This window comes from Suricata suricatta, chromosome 2 (genome assembly GCF_006229205.1).
Source record: "Suricata suricatta isolate VVHF042 chromosome 2, meerkat_22Aug2017_6uvM2_HiC, whole genome shotgun sequence".
Classification (NCBI taxonomy): Eukaryota; Metazoa; Chordata; class Mammalia; order Carnivora; family Herpestidae; genus Suricata; species Suricata suricatta.
In genome coordinates, this window is record NC_043701.1 from 179804187 (window position 1) to 179822644 (window position 18458).

The 18458-nt window shown below is 41.1% G+C and overlaps 1 protein-coding gene across 1 annotated transcript in view; it reads left to right on the forward strand.

Annotated features, from left to right (window-relative positions):
* The first annotated feature begins 670 nt into the window (after positions 1–670).
* The window catches only part of ZRANB1 (zinc finger RANBP2-type containing 1), a 35612-nt gene continuing 17824 nt past the window's right edge, over positions 671–18458 (forward strand). The window contains exon 1 of the mRNA XM_029932765.1: positions 671–1521. Within this exon, the coding sequence (XP_029788625.1) occupies positions 708–1521 (814 nt within the window). The 5' untranslated portion in view covers positions 671–707. The remainder of the gene's footprint in view (positions 1522–18458) is intronic.

The following is an 18458-nucleotide window of genomic DNA, read 5'->3' on the forward strand; positions in this document are numbered from 1 at the left end:
TAAGAATCCAGGTCGTTCATAATCTGAGAATGGTTATGTATTTAAGTTTCTTGGTTTGTGTTCTTTCCCTTCTCTTTGAGTCTTAATTAATTGTTGGTTACCTTTCTAAATAGATGGTGATGACTTGGTTTACACTTTTCTCTTCGTGACCTCTCTGTTTCAACTTGCTTCCCTCTTAAAAATGAACCCCCTTGGAGCACCTGGGTGGCTCAGTCGGTCAAGCCTCAGACTTTGGCTCAGGTCATGATCTCGCGGTTTGTGGGTTTGAGCCTGCATCAGGCTCTGTGCTGACAGCTCAGAGCCTGGAGCCTGCTTCAGATTCTGTGTGTCTCTCTCTGCTCCTCCCCCACTCCTGCTCTGTCACTGTCTTTCAAAATTAAATAAACATAAAACAAACCAACCTCCCTTTACTTTCTGTTTATCTCTTTTGCATTCTAAAGTATAATTTCATTAAATCCCGAGGTCTCAGATTTTTCTTTGCATACTTCTCTCTGGTCTCTCTAATGGAAATTAGAAAAATAAGGACAAGGGGTGGGATAGTTCAGTATTAAATCTTACATGCATCTTTTGGGAAATTTATATTTTATAAGTTGAGTACTTTTGGGGCACATTTTCAGAGATGGAATTCTGTAGTTATTTTTTAAAATAACTATGTCCTAATTATTTATAGCTTCCTGCCTGACATAACTCACTTCAGGAAGAGCACAATGTCAGAACGTGGAATCAAGTGGGCTTGTGAATACTGTACGTATGAAAACTGGCCGTCTGCCATCAAGTGTACTATGTGTCGGGCCCAAAGACCAAGCGGAACAATTATCACAGAAGATCCATTTAAAAGCGGTTCAAGTGATGTTGGTAGAGATTGGGATCCTTCCAGCACCGAAGGAGGAAGTAGTCCTTTGATATGTCCAGACTCTAGTGCAAGACCAAGGGTTAAGTCTTCGTACAGCATGGAAAATGCAAATAAATGGTCATGCCACATGTGCACGTATTTGAACTGGCCGAGAGCAATCAGATGTACCCAGTGCTTATCCCAGCGCAGGACCAGGAGTCCCACGGAGTCTCCTCAGTCCTCAGGGTCTGGCTCAAGGCCCGTTGCTTTTTCTGTTGACCCTTGCGAGGAGTACAACGATAGAAATAAACCGAACACAAGGACCCAGCACTGGACTTGTTCTGTTTGCACATACGAAAACTGGGCCAAGGCTAAGAAATGTGTCGTTTGCGATCATCCCAGACCTAATAATATTGAAGCAATAGAGTTGGCAGAGACTGATGAGGCTTCTTCAATAATAAATGAGCAAGACCGAGCCCGGTGGAGGGGAAGCTGCAGCAGTGGTAACAGCCAGAGGAGATCGCCTCCCACTATGAAACGGGACTCGGAGATGAAAATGGATTTTCAGAGGATTGAATTGGCTGGTGCTGTTGGCAGCAAGGAGGAACTCGAAGTGGACTTCAAAAAACTAAAACAAATTAAAAACAGGATGAAAAAGACCGATTGGCTATTCCTCAATGCTTGTGTGGGTAAGTTTCTGCATTTTTTGAATGGGATAGGAAAAGATACTAAAAATGACGTGAGAGATCTGGGTAGGCTCATTATTATTTAGCATTCGCTCATTCGGCATGATCGCTGTATGCCCAGCCTGCACACATAGGAGTCTCTGTATTTGTGATCTTGTTACAACTTTGTCCTAAATTGCCACCACTTCCCTGTGTGTTTTTCTGTCATTAGGGAGAAAAACTTTTAAGTTAAAGCAAAGTTTCTTTATACTTCAGTAGAAAAATAATACACCTGGAGTTTAAAACTGCTCCTCTGTTTATTGTAACAAGATGTGACCGAGTTCCTCCGGCTGTTGCTTCAGTGTTTGTAAACATATGAGCATCTTGTGATGATGGGAGCTTGCGTCAGATGTTAAAAATATCACAAAAATGTGACTCAAGAAGTTGAACAAACATAGTATTGACCTTGAAAATACAGATGTCAATTTAACATGAATGTCACCTAGTGAATATTTGCAAACTTGATAAAACTGATTTCATGTAGCTAGCTGAATTCCACAGTTCACATTATGATTTGTGTGTTTTGTGGTTTTAGAGCTTCCTAAGGAAATTCTGTTTTGGTCCCAGTTACTGGCTCAGACCTGTTAAAGGACTAGGACATGATGTGAGAGCAGGGTTTTCTCTGGTTACTAACCTTGGGAGGTGAATACTAGTGATGTAATTCACAAAAGCAGTTACTGGATTATCTGCACTTTTTCTTTCTGAGTAGGTTAGCTGTTGGGATTTTATGATTTAAATTAAATGGATGGGGTGCTTGCTTTGACATTATGTTTTGTGAAGAAAATTTTTGTAAAGGATTCTTTTGAGCGACAACTCAAGTTAAATATTGCGTAGAACAATACCTAAACCTTAAACGTAGCTTCGCTGTATACATATATTTTTCCCTAGTACGGTTTTCTTTTGTTTATCCCCCAACTACAGCTCCAAGAACATAGAAGACATAACTATATGAACCTGCAAGTTCTAAGAGTAGATTTCAAGAAATCTTGAGTTTTTTTTTTATTTTAGTTTTGCCCTGGTAAAAAGAATGTCCCAGAAGATGAGTCCTTCTGAACACCCAAATATATTGGCACTTAGTAAGTCTTAGCTCCAGTTTTTCTCCACATTTGAGGACTAAGGAGGAGAGTCCACTGAGCCACTTTAGGCTGTGTTGTCCTGTCTCATCCCATTGATTTCTTTTTTTTTCTCCCCAAATTGGAGTACCATAGCTGTTATTCTCTTCTCTTCTCTTCTCTTCTCCCCCCTCCTCTCCTCCCCTCCCCTCCCCTCCCCTCTCCCTCTTCTCTAACAGGAGATACAAAAGGGTTTTATTTATTTACTTTATTGAGGTCAAAGTCCTATGACCTAAAATTAACCATTTTAAAAGTGAACAATCGGGGCACCTGGGTGGCTCGTCGGCTGAGCCTCCGACTCCGGCTCAGGTCAGATCTCACATTCGTGGGTTCAAGCCCCGCATCGGGCTCTGTGCTGACAGCTAGCTCAGAGCCTGGGGCCTGCTTCCAGTTCTGTGTCTCCTTCTCTCTCTGCCCCTCCCCCTCTCATGCTCTGTCTCTCTCTGTATCAAAAATAAATAAAAACATTAAAAAAATTAAAAAAAAAAGTGAACAATCCATGGCATTTAGTACATTCACAGTGTTGTACATGCATCACCTGTCTGGTTGTGAAACATTTTCGTCACTCCGAAAGGAGACCCTGAACCCCTTAAGCTGTTACTTCACATCCCCTCCTCCTCCAAGTGCCTGGCAATCACATCTGCTTTCTTTCTCTGGATTTACCCATTCTAGATATTCCATATAATTGGAAACTTATGTGACCTTTTGAATCTAGTTGTGATTGTCTTTAAATGACCTGCATGTCTTTTGGAACACTCTTAAAATCATTTTTGTCGGATGGTAGCGTACTATGCAGACATTGATTACAAAGTCATGTTACAGTACACATAGGTTTTTGATGGAAATGAAATACATTGTGATGATTATTAACCTCTGTTGAGGTCATAGAATCCTTCAGAAGTCAGAGGTTCATAGTTTTTTCAAGTTAGTGGATCACAGGATAAGAACGTCTGCTTTGAAATATTTTCTCTTGAAACACGTAGACTAATTGATACAACGTTGATGTAACGTTGTGGCTATGACTTCTTGCCTTTAGGACTACCCTATCTGTTTTTGATGCTGCCTTTTCTTTCTTTCCACATAATTCTTCTTTCTTTTGAGATAACCATCCTTGTACCTCTGCGCATTTCGATAGCTGTGAGTTCATTTTATTTATTTTTTTAAATTTTTTTGTGTGTGTGAGTTCATTTTAAAGGTGGAACAATAACTCCTGCCCGCAGGACCAGTACTGTTTATTCATATTTCATTTACAAAACAGTTTCTTTGTCGTAAAGTCCCTGTTCTCGCCCACTCCAGAGTTTCTAGCTTCTTAGGACCAAGTATTGATTGTATTTGGTTCTTGGTAATGTGCAGTCTGTCTTTCCTATCAAAACGATATTTTTGTTGCCCATACAATCTGGTTCTTAACTGTTGTACTAAAAATTATGACCCTGTCTAAAAATTATGACTCTGTCTTTATTGAGTAGTCCTATCTTGATTTGTAAACATCACCAAAATATGTTTAAAACTTTTTTTGATTACATTCTGTTGGGTTAATGAGAACAGAAGTCCACAGGTACTGAAAATTAATCTTTACTCCCCCTTTCTGCCTGCCTTATGTTCTCTAGATTTCATCAGATATGGTGTATAGTGGCTTGTCCCTGTTAGGCATTTAAGGTCATCTCTGAGCTCCCTTTGGCAACACATGGAAAAAAACAGTCATCTCCAAGGGATAGACACTAAGTACATATACTGAATGTAACATTTATACTGAGTATAAAATGTGAGACTTTCCCTTTTGAAATTAGAAAAAGTCTCAACCTCTGGCCAGCTTTGTAGCTGGTAACCATAGGAACGAGGAAGATTCAGTTGTTAAGGCAAATGTAGACTGAAGCACCCACAGTACTGAGCAAGTTTCTTTTCTAGCTGTTGGGTGTAGGTTTCACATAAATCATCATTATCATCTTATGTGGTGAGAGGACATTGGGGACAGCAATGCCAAACAAAACCTGACATCAGTAAAAGGGGGGCCTGGGGGTGGGAACCGGGATGGTAAGGGTGAGTGTGAATTTATATATGCAGCTGTCTCTGGAACATCTGCAGTTTGGTGCCAGGTGTTTTCTGGGAGGTCCTGTTGGTGCTCATCGTAGACTGCCGTTCCCACTGGCTAGATGGTGTCCCTCAAGAAGAGGGCCGCACTGCCGGAGTGAATTGATTGCCCTTTAGAGGAAATTTAAACTTGTGACCCAAGTTGATCCCTTGAAAAGATACAGGATCACATAAGAATCCCAAATAATTAAATCTGCCTGATAAGTTTTTGTGTTTCTATCCTAGACTTATATATCCAGCTGTGTATGCCACATCTTCTCTTGAATGGCTAATATTTCAAATTTCTTTCTAACTCAGCGAAGCTGAAACTGAACTAGTCTCTCCCTTAAATGTATTCTTTCACAGTTCTCCTTTTCTGTTTTTAAAAGGGACACTTTTATTTCATTAAAAATTTTTCTTTTAAACGTTTATTTATTTTTGAGAGTCAGAGAGACAGAGCATGAAGCGGGGATGGCAGAGAGAGAGGGAGACACAGAATCGGAAGCAGGCTCCAGGCTCTGAGCTGTCAGCACAGATTCTGACACGGGTCTTGAACCCACCAACTGTGAGATCAGACCTGAGCTGAAGTGGGCCAGATAACCAGCTGAGCCATCCAGACACCCCTGTGTCTGACATTTTAACTTGAGAGGAAACTCAAGGTATATAAATTATTTTAAGAAAAGAAATAGAAGAGGCTTCTATTTTCGTTTGGTGTTCTTTAGCTTTAAAAAATTGTTAATTTGCTAAAAAAAAATTACGAATTTGACTATCTGAAGGCACAAAACATGAAATATCTTACAAAATACACAGAGGAGTTAGTGTCTAAATTTGTACTTTTTAGTTGCCCACTACTGTTTGCTGGTTCTCCTTTTCTGATTTACATGACTGACTGAAATAGCATAGCAGGCAGAATGATGCCTTCTGGGCCCCCAAAAATGTTTAAATCCTAATCCCCAGAGTATATGAATATGCCACTTTACATGTCAGAAGGGAAGGACCCTGAGATGGAGAGATTACCTTCTGTTACACCCCCCCCCCCAATAATCATATGGATCCTTATAAACAAAAGAAGGAGACAAGAGAACATGTCACAGAAAGAAATGGGACAGTGGAGCAGCAGAGGTCTTAGAGGTGTGAGGCCATGAGCTGAGGCATGTGGGCAGCCTCTCTAAGCTGGAAAAAGGCAAGGCTCCACCGCCCCCCCCCCAACCTCCGCGAGGAGCGCACCTTGATTTTAGCCCAGTGAGGGCCATGTGGACCTTCTAGTCTTGCCCAAATTTTAAGATAAAAAATTGGTATTGTTTTAAGCCAGTACATTTGTAGTAATTTGTTACAGTAGCAATAGGAAACAGCGTTTCTTTTTTTTCTTAAATTACAAATAGCGAGTTCAGGGTGTCACTTGTGCTTTTGACCTACTGTTACAAATCTTAGATTTCCATGGCTGCTGCTTTGGGTTCAGTTAATCTGTGAGAATTGCTCACAGAATTTGGGGAAAATCTACTTACTTGACTAGTTTATTGTAAAAGCTTAGAGCTCTGAACAACCAGGTGGAAGAGATGCAGAGGGGCAGGGCAGGGCCTTTGCATGTCCTCTGGTGGCCGTTGCCCTCCCCTATTCACCGGCCTGCACCGGCCTAGAAGCGCTCCAGGGGTTCGGGGGTGTTTTACCGAGGGTTAATGACCCACGTAAGATCCATTACACCTTTGGCCATTGGTGATTAGTTCACCCTTCTGGTCCTCCCCTCTCCTCTTCCCAGGAGGTGGGAGTGGGATGGGGCTGAAAGTTCCAACCCTTTAATCCCAAGGGTAGTTTCCCTGGCAACCAGCCCCCATCCTTAGGAGTTTTCCAAAAGTCACCTCATTAACATAAACTCAGAAGAGGAGAAAGGAACTTGTTTTATGAATAACAAAAGACATTCGGTTTCCCTTTATCTGTCTGAAGCTATTTCAGGAACCTGGAAAAAAACTAAATATTGTAACAAAAGATGCCCCTAGGGATCTTTGGAAATTACAATGGTTTTAGCAGTTCCGTGCCAGGAACAGTAGATGAAAATCAAGTATATGTTCTTACTCACAGTGGGGTTTTTTTTGTTGTTGTTGTTGTTGTTCGTTTTTTGGTGCTGTTGTTTTGTTTTGGTATGTATGTTTGAAAGGGGTACTGTTATAAGAACTTTTGAATAATGTTTAATGCCTGTGAATATTTTCAGCCCTGGCCTTTTTTCTAAGTCAGCTGAATGAATATGCCTAGATGACGCTGATTGTTGTGCCTCAAGATAGTCTGTCACTTGCTGATAGTTCTGGTCATTCCGTGGTTAGGCCACATTATTTGTACTTGTAAGATCTTTTTTTTCCTTTTTTTAAAAAAAATTTTAATGTTTATTTTTGAGAGAGCGAGGGGGAGACAGAATCCAAAGCAGGCTCCAGGCTCTGAGCTGTCACCCTGTTAGGACACGTGTCTGAATCAAACTGACTTTGACCTTGGAGGCCTAAGTGTCAGTTTCTCAGACAATAGAAGGGCACACGTTGCCCAAGGAAAGAGGGACAACCCTTGTAACACCCAATCAGGAAAGACCAGTTAACATCTTTAACATTTCTAAGGGCAGGCCTAAAGATAGAAGCTACCCCCTACGGGAGGGTCCTGGGCCCACTCTGTGATTGGTCAATACTCTTAAGTGCTGTGATTGGCTCCCACTAAAAGTATCAATGTATGGTTAAAGTAACTGGCAATAATAATAGGCTATAGTGATTCGGTCACTACCTGTGTCACAATTTCCTGTAACTCCCCCTTCCCAAACTCATAAAAGCCCTACCCCCCCCCCCTTTGTTGGGGCGCTCTCCCGGATCCATTGCACTGGTAAAGTCTGTGAGCCCAAGCTTAGGGTCGGCCAGCCTAAGTCCGTAATAAAACCGCCCTTTGCTTTTGCATGTGTGACTCGGTCTCCCTGGTAGTCTCTGGTTTTGGAGGCGATATTAAAATCTATGTATAACAACCCCAGAGCCAGATGTGGGGCTCGAACTCCTGAACCTCAAGATCATGACCTGAGCTGAAGTGGGATGCTTAACCGACTGAGCCACTCAGGCGCCCCCTTTTACGATCTTTAGTGTGGCATTTCTGTAGTATTTGTTCCATTTGCTTTGCTTATGTTTGCCTATTTTTAGTTTGGTACACAACAGTCTATTTTCCATCTTTAGATTTTTTTTTCTGCCCGATGGAGCCCCTTCATGGCCATCACTGCTTCTGAGTTTTTGGTAGTCTGGTAGCAGATCTTTGTTCTAATATTTAATTTTTAGAGATCATCTTCTGGGGGTTTAGAAAAGGAGCTAATGAAATTGTTCACTGTTCTGATTGGATTTAGGTTACGGTTATTTTTTAAGTGCTGGATTTATTCCAAGATGCTAATGGACCACTTTGTTTGATTATGAACTTGGATTTGTATTGGTATCAGACTGAATATTTTATCAAAAGATACTCTTCTGATTTAGTGTCCTTTTTCCCTTGCTACATTGATTTTTTCCTTAATACAGGTAGAACCCGGAAAAAGGCCTTGGGTCTTTGACATTTAAAACCCTCACGTTTTTTAAAGAACATAAAAAATAAAAATGGTTTATTAAAATATTCTATTAAAAGCTTTTAATAGAATCCAAAAACATGCAGACTCCTGCAGCAGCTCTCTGGCCCTGCCTCCATAAAAGGAAAGTTAGCTGCTAGCGTGCCTGCAATGCCTTGTATGTCCTTCCTTAACTCTCTGTCATGCTCTCTTACTTGGGGTGCACAGGCGTGTGTGTGTGTGTGTGTGTGTGTGTGTGTGTGTGTGTGTAGCTATAAAACTGAGGTGTTTTACTTACTCCGTTCACATGCTGGCTTGTGGCTCTGTTCCTCTCCAAGGTAGCTGGTGTTACAGGTACTAGAATTATTTTTAGCATCGTGAATGCAGTATTCTCCTCAGACAGCTTTTGTCTTATTTTTCTTTACGTTTCTAAGGATTTTCTCTTGTGATTCGAGCTCTGGATGTAAAATTAAAGTTCTAGGTCATGATTTTTAAGTGTAATTGTGATAATTCTCAGCATCGTAAAAGATTCTCAGCTGTAGGGAGCGTGCACATACTTTCTTTCCCCTGGCCAGTGCATTCTGGCTTTTCAAAGTGCTTTCTGACACCTGGGATGAAAAAAGCTTCCAGGAATGTGTGTCTGTTCAGGCAAATGGGCAAGAGTGGCAGAAATAGGGCCCCCCCCCACCCCCCCGCCACACGGTATACTTCTGGTTGCCTTTGGTCTGAGATGCAAATTCTAGCTTTTAGAAATGATTGATTACACTGGCCTGCCAACTAATAATGTGCCGCCTTATGCTCAGGAAGGGAGCAGGCCAGGTGATTCTTGAGTATATGATATTGCCATTTGAATATACATCATTGGTTTAGTAAAGGCTTTCATTTTTAAAAAGCACTATATTAAATGAACATACCAAGTTATGAAATCCAAATGCATTGTTTAAATATGAAGTATTAAAAGATATATTTAGACTCTAGCGAACTTTACTATTTACCATAAAATACTTTAATTTAAAACATTTATTAACATAAACTATGCATGTGTTAAAAAAAATCAAGCAATAAAGAAGGAGGAGTTTATAAAGAAAAACAGTATTTTTTCCCTTCACCTCCAGTCCTGTGGTGCAGGACCATCATTCCCCCCCGTCAACCTTTTATTCTGAGAAATTTTCAGAACCTCCAGAGAACTTACAAGGATAGTACACTGAATACTGTATGCCTTTGACCTAGATTTTCCAGTTGTTAACACTGTGCCTCATTTACTCTCTCCCTATTTGTCTTTCTCTTTTTCCTGAACCATCTGAGAGGTAGTTGCAAATGCCATGGCATTTTGCCCCTGAAAAGTTCAACATGTATGTCCTAAAAACAAAAACCTTTTCCCTGCATAACCACACAATTATCTAGAAAACTTAATACTCAGAGCCCATCTTCAGCCTTAGGATGGGCTGTTGCTCTGACCCCATTCTGTCAAGGACCCTGCACCTTACCTGTTTGTGTTCTCTTCAGACCCCTCTAATGTAAACAGTGCCTCAGATGGTTTTGGTTTTAGCCTTTTATTTCCTCTTTCATGAGGTGAACATTTTCAAAGAGTCCAGGAAGTTTTTTTTCCACATAATGACACTCCATTTGGAAATTATTAGATTAAATTAAAACATTTATCTTTATGGGGGGGAGATACTGCATCAGTGATATGTTTAAAGCAGCACCTCTAGTATGTCTGAATTGTGTCCTTGTAGCGTTTTTCCCACTTTTTGAAAAATTTACCTTAATTGTAAAACATACGTAGAAGAATTTTGCCATCTTAACCATTTTTAAGTGTGCAATCCGGTGCCATTTAGTACATTCATATCTTGTGCAACCACCACCATCATCTGTCTCTAGAACTTTTTTCATTTTGCAAAATGAACTCTGTCTCCATCACCAGCCTCTCCATTTCCCCTCCGCCAGCCCCCGGCAGCCCCCAGTCCGCTCCGTCTCTGAACGGACTGCTCTCTGCGCCTCCCACAAGTGTCCTTGTACAGTGTTTGTCCTTTTGTGACTGGCTCATTCGATTTAGTGTAGTGTCTTCAGAGTGCCTTCGTGGTGTTAGCATGTGTCAGAATTCCCTTACACTTACACTTTTTTTTTAAGTTTATGGGCGGGGGTGGGGCGGGGAGACCAAGCACCCAACTCAGAGTGGGTGAGGGCCAGAGAGAATCCCAAGCAGGCTCTGGGCTCTCAGTGGCAAACCTGAAACGGGCCCAGACCCATGCACCGTGAGGTCGTGCTCTGTTGATAGGACATGCCGGTATTCTTGTTTCATCAGATTTAGACGTCATGTACTGACTTCTTGTGAAGCATGAGCGTTTAGTTCATTTTCAAGTAATAAAAGCAGAGCATGCTCATTGTAGATGATTTCAGAGATAAGAAAAGCTATGAAAAAATAGTTAAGTTTACAGCAGCAGTGTGGAGAGGAAATTTGCCATGTTTTTGTGACATTTTTTACATTTTTAAAATGTAATTGAAATTATATATAATCTATTTTTTTGGCAGAGCTTTACATTTGAGAAAATTAAAATGTTTTCATCTGGTAAAAAATGAGTGTGTAGTAGGACACAAGTTGCCACGCTCTAAGTTAACCTACCCCTTATTATTAGCCTTTGGGGTTATTTGAAAATTTTTTGTTCTGAAAGTGTTTTGGTGAGCAGAATTGTCAGCATTTCTAACTATTTTCTTATGTTCCCTGAAATGGGATTATACGATCAAATGATGTGAACATATTTAAAGTTCTTAAATATAGTATTGGTGAGTAGCTGCCCGAAGAACTCTCTGGATCGTGGCCCATCAGCAGCGTGAAGGTGACTGCTGCCGTGTCTGCTAGGGCTTGGTGAGGGTGGCATGTCGCCTTGGCTGGCCGTTTGTAGTTTTCTCTGTGAATTGTTCTGATTTATGTCTTCTGTCCATTTTCCTTTGTGATTTTAGCAAATTTCATGAAGTCTAAATATAAGTAATACTTAGAGCCAAAATATATACCAGTCATATTTGTTGCAAATTTTCTACCTCCTTCGTGTGTGTGGGGGGGGTGAGGGGGAGAGTTATACTAATAACACTTTGTTGTCTTACATAGTCTTTCAGATTGTATTAAGGATTAAAATATTTTTCTAAATTCCATTAATGATGATTATTTCCACGTGGATTTGGGTGGTTCTGTTATATATAAAAATGATTCCATGTCATTTGTTTTGAGGCCCTTCATTTTGATGTTTGTTTTTTACATCAGTATCACACTTTTGCTTAAATAAATATGGCTTTATTATGCATTTAAAAATCTGATAAGGCAAATGTTCATCCTCTTCCATCCTCCTCTTGCTTTCCAGAATTTACTTAGTTTTTACTGTTTCTTTGTTGGCCCATTTATTTACACATTTAGATATTCATTGAGTGTGTTACCAAGCACTGTGAACGAATCCCTGGCTCTCAGCGAGCTTATGCTCTGGGAGAGGAAGATAGAATGCCCCAAGTGAGTATAGTGTGGGAAGTTCAGTAGAGGGAGGAGAGGGTGCTAGAGGAGTGTGTGCCCTCATCTCCTCTGGAGATCTGGGGAGGGCTTACAGGAGGAAATGACCTCTAAGCCAAAAACCTTAAAGAGAAGAGGGAAGAGTGTTTTGATCTGAGGGAATTGCGTATGTTAAGACCTTACAGTCAAGAGAGTATGGCCCATCCATCAAACTGATGAAGTTAGCGGGATTGGTCTGTGGTCTGGGGGCTGCTGGTAACGCTGCAGGGTGATGCGGAACCTTCCCGGGCCTGTTGACCTGGTCAAGGAGTTTAGTTCTTAACATAGAACACTGGGAAACATCTGGAGGGAGACTGCCTTAATCAGATTTGTGGTTTAGGAAGATCCTTCTGATTGTAGTGTGGAGACTAGATTGGAACCGGGCAGCACTGGAGGCCAGCCGACCGCTTCAAAGAACAGTACAGCAGTCCACGTGCGGGCGAGTGCAGTCTTGCCGTGGGATAGAGGTAGTGGAGATGGGGTGGGGGGTGTGTTTGAGAGACTTTTTAAAAGGCAGGATTGAAAAAACTTGGCAAAATTTATATGGGGTTGAGGAGAGAGGCAGAGTTAAGACCACCAGTGTTTTGGTTTGGACGCTTGGGTTGGATCATTTTCCCCTAAATGTAGGAGGCATGAGGTTCAGTTTTAGACATGATATAGTGAGGCCGTGTAATGCGTTGTTGGATATTTGGGCTTGAAACTTATGAGGAAAATTGACCACTCTGCTTATGTGGATACTTGAGTGGCCATGAGTGTCACCTGATGCTGTGGAACTTCCTCTTGAAGTGGCAAATTATAGGGACTTGATTGTCTTCTGCTTCCACCTCGGGACCTTATCAAGATGGATTAACATCTCTTCCAATTTGGTGACTGTCTTAATTCTATGAGTATTTTTTGCCAGAAGAAGAGTTACTTGGATATATTATGAACAGTGTAATCATGCTACATGGCATGAGCGTTTTTCCTTTTATAAACTCTTTTATGACTTGAAAAATAGAGCGGGTTAGATTATTCAATAGTCCCTCCAGGCCTGCCTAAAATAGTGTAATTCTAAAACTCTAAAATTTGGTTTCACATTCAGCCAGTGTAGCTTGGCCTCATTGTAGGTAACATTTTTACTCACAGTCAGAAAACCTTGGGGACTTGATTTTAGTGGTATTTGTGGTTTTGACATACTATTTTGTATAGCTGGAAACCCTAGGTTTTTTATTGGTGTGTGTGTGTGTGTGTGTGTGTGTGTGTGTGTGTGTGTGTGTGTATTGGAGAGAGTGTGACAGTGCAAGCTGGGGAGAGGGGCAGAGGGAGAGAGAGAAAATAGTAAGCAGGCTTCATGCCCAGCCTGGGGCCTGTCTCATGACTCCCGTGGTTCCGTGGCCCTGGGATCATGACCTGAGCTGAAATGAAGTTGCTCAACTGACTGAGCCGCCCAGGTGCCCCAGAACCCTAGGTTTTTGTGTTTTTGTTTTAAATTTTTTTTAATGTTTGTTTATTTTTGAAGGAGAGGGAAAGAGTGTAAGTGGGGGAGGGGCAGAGAGAGAGAGAGAGAGAGAGAGAGAGAGAGAGAGAGAGACACACACACAGAATCTGAGGCAGGCTCCAGGCTCTGAGCTATGATTACAGAGCCCAGCGAGGGGCTCAAACTCACAAGCCATGAGATCATGACCTGAACTGAAGTCAGACACTTAACCAACTTAGCCATCCAGGTGTCCCTGAACCCTAAGTTTTTAAGAACCGTAATGTCTCCTCAGTTGACTCTCTTGGGCAATATTTTCAGTGACTTTTGTAATTTGAACTCTCATCCATCTTCTTTAGTTAGTTCATTAACACTGGCCCTCATCTCTGATCCCCCTCCCAAAGATAACTTTGTGACCTGTTTGTTCATTTAAATCCTTCCATTGGGCTTTCAGCAGTACTTCTTCCTGCATGGTGAGGTGGTCTTCTGAAGGTATCTAGTGATTCAGGCAGTTTTTCACGACCCAGCAGTTGGGTTGTTAACAGTCTGATCAGAGATATAAAGACATAAAAGCTCCAAAGTATAAATTATATTTGGCATAGTTTGTCATGATTAATAATAGAACATTTAAAGGCCTTAATTCGAGATTTTTTTGACTTCTTTATCATTGAATCTTTTATTCTAAAGAGAATGTTTTCATAACAATGAGTTTATTGAATGAATTGAGTAGAAGCTCATCTTGATGTAGTATAGATTAAAGAATTTATTTCCAATTTGTGATTTTTATTTTTCTTTTAAAAGGTTATTGTTTTGTAGCACTGTTCTAGGAATAGAAGTGGTAACTTTTACTTGCTGCCATTGGTTATTATTATGTGAATAATGCTTCTAGGAGGTGGTCTGGGCTGCTCACACTGTTTCTGGGATTGGCCCTGAGCTTGTGCCTATTGAAGATATACTTGAAAAGTACTGAGGTCACTTTATTGAAAAAGCAGCTCCTGTCTTGAGTACTGAAAGAGATTGCTGCGAATATGAATATCTAAGCCAAGTTCATGATTGAACTATAGCCATATGGTTTGGAATATAAAGGAAAAGTATTATTAGTGGTAGAGTTTACTTTTTATTATGCAAAACCACCTAGAGAACTAAACTCTGGGGAGAGGAAAGCTGCGCAGTGGACGTTGTAGCCAGCTGCATCTGCACCTTTCTGCTGCCATGGTGACGGGCGTTGTGAACATTACCACTTAAAACTAACTTTTCTCTTTAAGGGCTCCTGAAATTGTGCCAGCTGCCTCCAGGTCCACCCTGACCCCACAGCATAAACCATGCTGTGATGTCACAGCTACCATAGAACTCCAGGGTAGTGTTGGGCTGGCCCATGTGGGCTCAGTAAGTCCTGGCTTTTTTTTTTACCATTTGGCATTCTTTTCAAAGTTAGTTACCATTATGATTTTTCGTCATTAAAAATAAATAAGGCAAAACTTTGAAAACTGTGCCATATATGGGGGAAAAATAAGTCTGTTTTCTAAACATCTATGAGCCAGCTCCATATTCTAGCCAACGGAGTTCCATAGTAGCTGTGAAGTCCCCAATGGGTTACGACCTGTGGCTTCAAAGTATGTTAAATCCCACTCCTGGCCCAGCTTCTAGAACAACATGAACTTTTTTTTTTTTTTAAACTGTTTGTAATATGTAGTAACTTTCATTTACTTCTAGGTATTCGTGTTTTAAAAAGTGTATTAACCCTTCCATCACCTGTAAGTCCACACCGCCACAGAGCTGGCTGTGTATCTGTCAGTTTTGAATGTGTGTGGAAACCATAGGTTAGTTTTATAAAGTTAATCTTCTCAGAGGCCTTTGGCTGTCTTTTTGGTGTGCCTTCACAGCATGGAGGAAGAAGGGACAGGACATTTGCTAAATTAGAAACCGTATTACGGGAAAGATGCTCCAGTCCCTCCCGGAGGCAGTGCGGAGGGCAGACCTCTCTGGCTCTGCCTCTGCCTGGTCCTTGGTCCACCGGGTGAGACTGCAGCCCTTGGTTTATTTTGCTCTTTTCCTGCCTACCCCCTCTTCTCCCCTCTTCCTCCTTTTCTTTATCCCCTGATGTTAGCGGTGGTAGAAACATTAGATGAAGAACTCAGAAGTCTTTTTCTAAGTTTTGTGTATAATCTGATACCCACCCCACCCCCAGTAGAATTTGGTAGCTAAAACTTTACATGATCTGAGTATGAGCCAGATCCTTTTAAAAATCCTGTTTACAGTGCACACTTCACTGTCAAGAAACTGTCTAAACTTTAATCAGTAGCTGTCCTTGAACAATGTGTCATAATGATAGACCCCAAATTGGGACAGTTCCGTGACAGTCATCTGAAATTTGTGATAAATGTACTCCTCCTTGCAGCTGAAAACCCACCAGGAACTGAAGCTGTGAGTTCTTAGTTACGGTTAATGAGAGGAGTGGAATCCTGGGTTCCCGAAACATTAGACAATAAGATATTTTTCTTCAAAATATTACTTTGTGCCTATACTTAAATTTGTGTTTTTCATGTTCTAGAAGATTTTGAGGATTTTATGCTGTGAAGAGTAGAGAACAAACTCTCTAGTTGCTTCATTCTCGTTTCCTGCCCTCTTGGGTTTACTCGGTGCTGGGGAGCGGCACACCTTGTCTGGGGGCAGCAGTTGTTCGGTCTTCGGATTGGGACAGACAGCAGTCTTGGTTTTGTGCGTATGTATGCATGCGCTTTATTGAAATAGATATACTGTGCATTTCATTCTGTTTATTTAAAAAAAAACACTTAATTTGAAGGCTGACTGGGTGACGTTGTAAATCATCATTCCAAAACACACTGTCCCCTTCCCCCTTCTTTGATTATGCTGTTTAGTTTCTAATTGCAGAAATCCCCCCAGAAACATTAGCGAGGAAATGAATTCTTAAGAATTTCTAAGAGGAGACTCTTTAGACGTCAGCTGCATGGTAGAGACCGTGATTGAGAACGTCTCCCCTTCCTGCAGCCGGAAGAACAGAGTTCCTGGGCGGTCATCTTCGTCTTTGGGGAACAGAAGTGTGTGCGTGTGCACACGTGCCTAACTAGGTGCACACATGCATACTGTGCATACCGTGCAGGGCTTTCTCTTTCCACGTCACTTGTTCCATCTTCATAGTCTTTGGGTTGCTTTTGGCAGAGTGTAGAACATTCCTTATGTCACATAGAGAAAGTTTATAAATATATATTTTTATAGGCCAAAGCTTAAAACCTGTGAAAGGTGCGATAATACTGCAGACCCCGGGAACAGGGACAGCTTTGCTAGGACTTGAGTGAAAAGTAGTCGCCTTCACAAGGAGGCACCGTGTACACAAAAGGAAATGGAGTGGGGCATGTGTAGTTTCTAGAAAGACGAACGACTTTAAATGATTTAAAAGGTCATGAGCTTTCTTTGATTATTTTCATCTGTTCATTAAAACAAATTAAGAAATTAAAGCAGGAATTTTAGTTTTTCGTGTACTCGGTAACCACTGATTTGTTTTCATTTCAAGTAGGATTTTCTGGGTCTGTTCTTGAGGCTCGCGCCTTGGAGAAGAGTCAGCCAGTCGCATCGGAGCTCTGCCTCCTGAGGGTGCTTGAGAACCCCTTCTGTGTTGGGGGGGCTACAGCTGAATGGAGGTGTTTCTATTGAAGAACGTATTGACCTGCATTGCTGTGAAAATAAAAATTCCTGTAAGAAAGTGTTCTCATTTGATATGGATTCTTCACCCTAAAAATGTAGGGAGTGCAGCACAGTGTCCTTTTCTTGGGGAATGGGTCTAGATTTGCAGAAAGGATCTTTGACCACAGAGTCTGAAAACTTTTGCAGCTGGCCCATTATGGCCCTGAGATGTGATGACAAAGGGTTGTGTTGAGCACAGGTGTCATGTGTTTGCTGTTTCTCACATTGCCTAGCAGCATAGTGCTTTGCATGTCATGGGCATTCAGTGAACGTGGGAATTATCATTTTAAAGATTTCCTAATTTTAATTTTTATTCTTTTAAAATGAATGTGTTATTTTTTTAAATGTTTATTTTTGAGAGAGGGAGGTGGGGGGGAGGGGGAAGAGCAGACAGCAGAGCCTGAGGTGGGGCTCAAACTCACCAACTTTAAGATCATGACCTGAGCTGAAACCAAGAGTTGGCCGTTTAACCAGCGGAGCCACCCAGGCGCCCCACGATTTGCTGTTTTTAATAACTGGGAGATGTTGGCATTGTACCAATCTGTTACTCTCCAAGGAATAGCTCCTATTTCTCTAATTCAATTCGACAATAAAGAAATGCTTTTAAAGAATATGCTATGAATATTTTTAGCTAGTTTTAGCATTTTACCCAAAAACAAATTTTTCGTGATGTGACTTAGGAAACTTAAAATTATTTGTTCCTACAGTCTTGGGTGTGTGTGTGTAACACTATTTGTGGTAAATTCAAGCTTGCCTACACCTATATTTTTATGTCTACACCAAGACTATTTATTATTCATAGATCTGTACTGTACTTCTTAGTAAATAGGATTACCATCTTAACATTAATTTGTGTTAAGATTAGTAACGTGGTTTCATGGGAACAAAGTTCTTTATGGATTTGGAAAAAGTGATACTTGGTTTATCTCTCTATCCCTCAGCTGATTTGTAATGTTTTATTTTAGCATATTTTTTGTTCTAATTCCTCTGGTTCAAGTTTTACTATATTCATACTTAATGTAAGGAAGACTTGGCTATGCGAGGTTCTGAAATTAAAATGTTGCTCACTTTAACTTAGATTGAAAATGGTTTTAATTGCTCTGAGCTGTTTCAAAGCTAACCAGCAATACGGAAGGCTCAGCCCTTGCTTTAGCCGAGAGAACTGCAGCGTGAGGGACAGGAGGGCCCCGAGCCAACAGGAAGCCCACCCCCGACTCCTTGGCATCTGCAGAGTCAGGAGCAGAACAGGAGTTTAGTGTTTTCTGTAAAGTTTCATTTCTCATACTGAGATTACTGATCTTTGATCCAGTTAATACATAATGGTTCTAATGATTCCTCTAAACCTTGCCAGACCCTGGAGCCAGTGCTGATGTGAAGGTAAGTACCTAAGTAGGTGGCTCTAGTTCTGGAAGGAAATTAGAGAGGAATACACTAGTTCTCTTTACTATTCCTTAGCACATTTACATGTTGTCCCAGGGTCCAGGA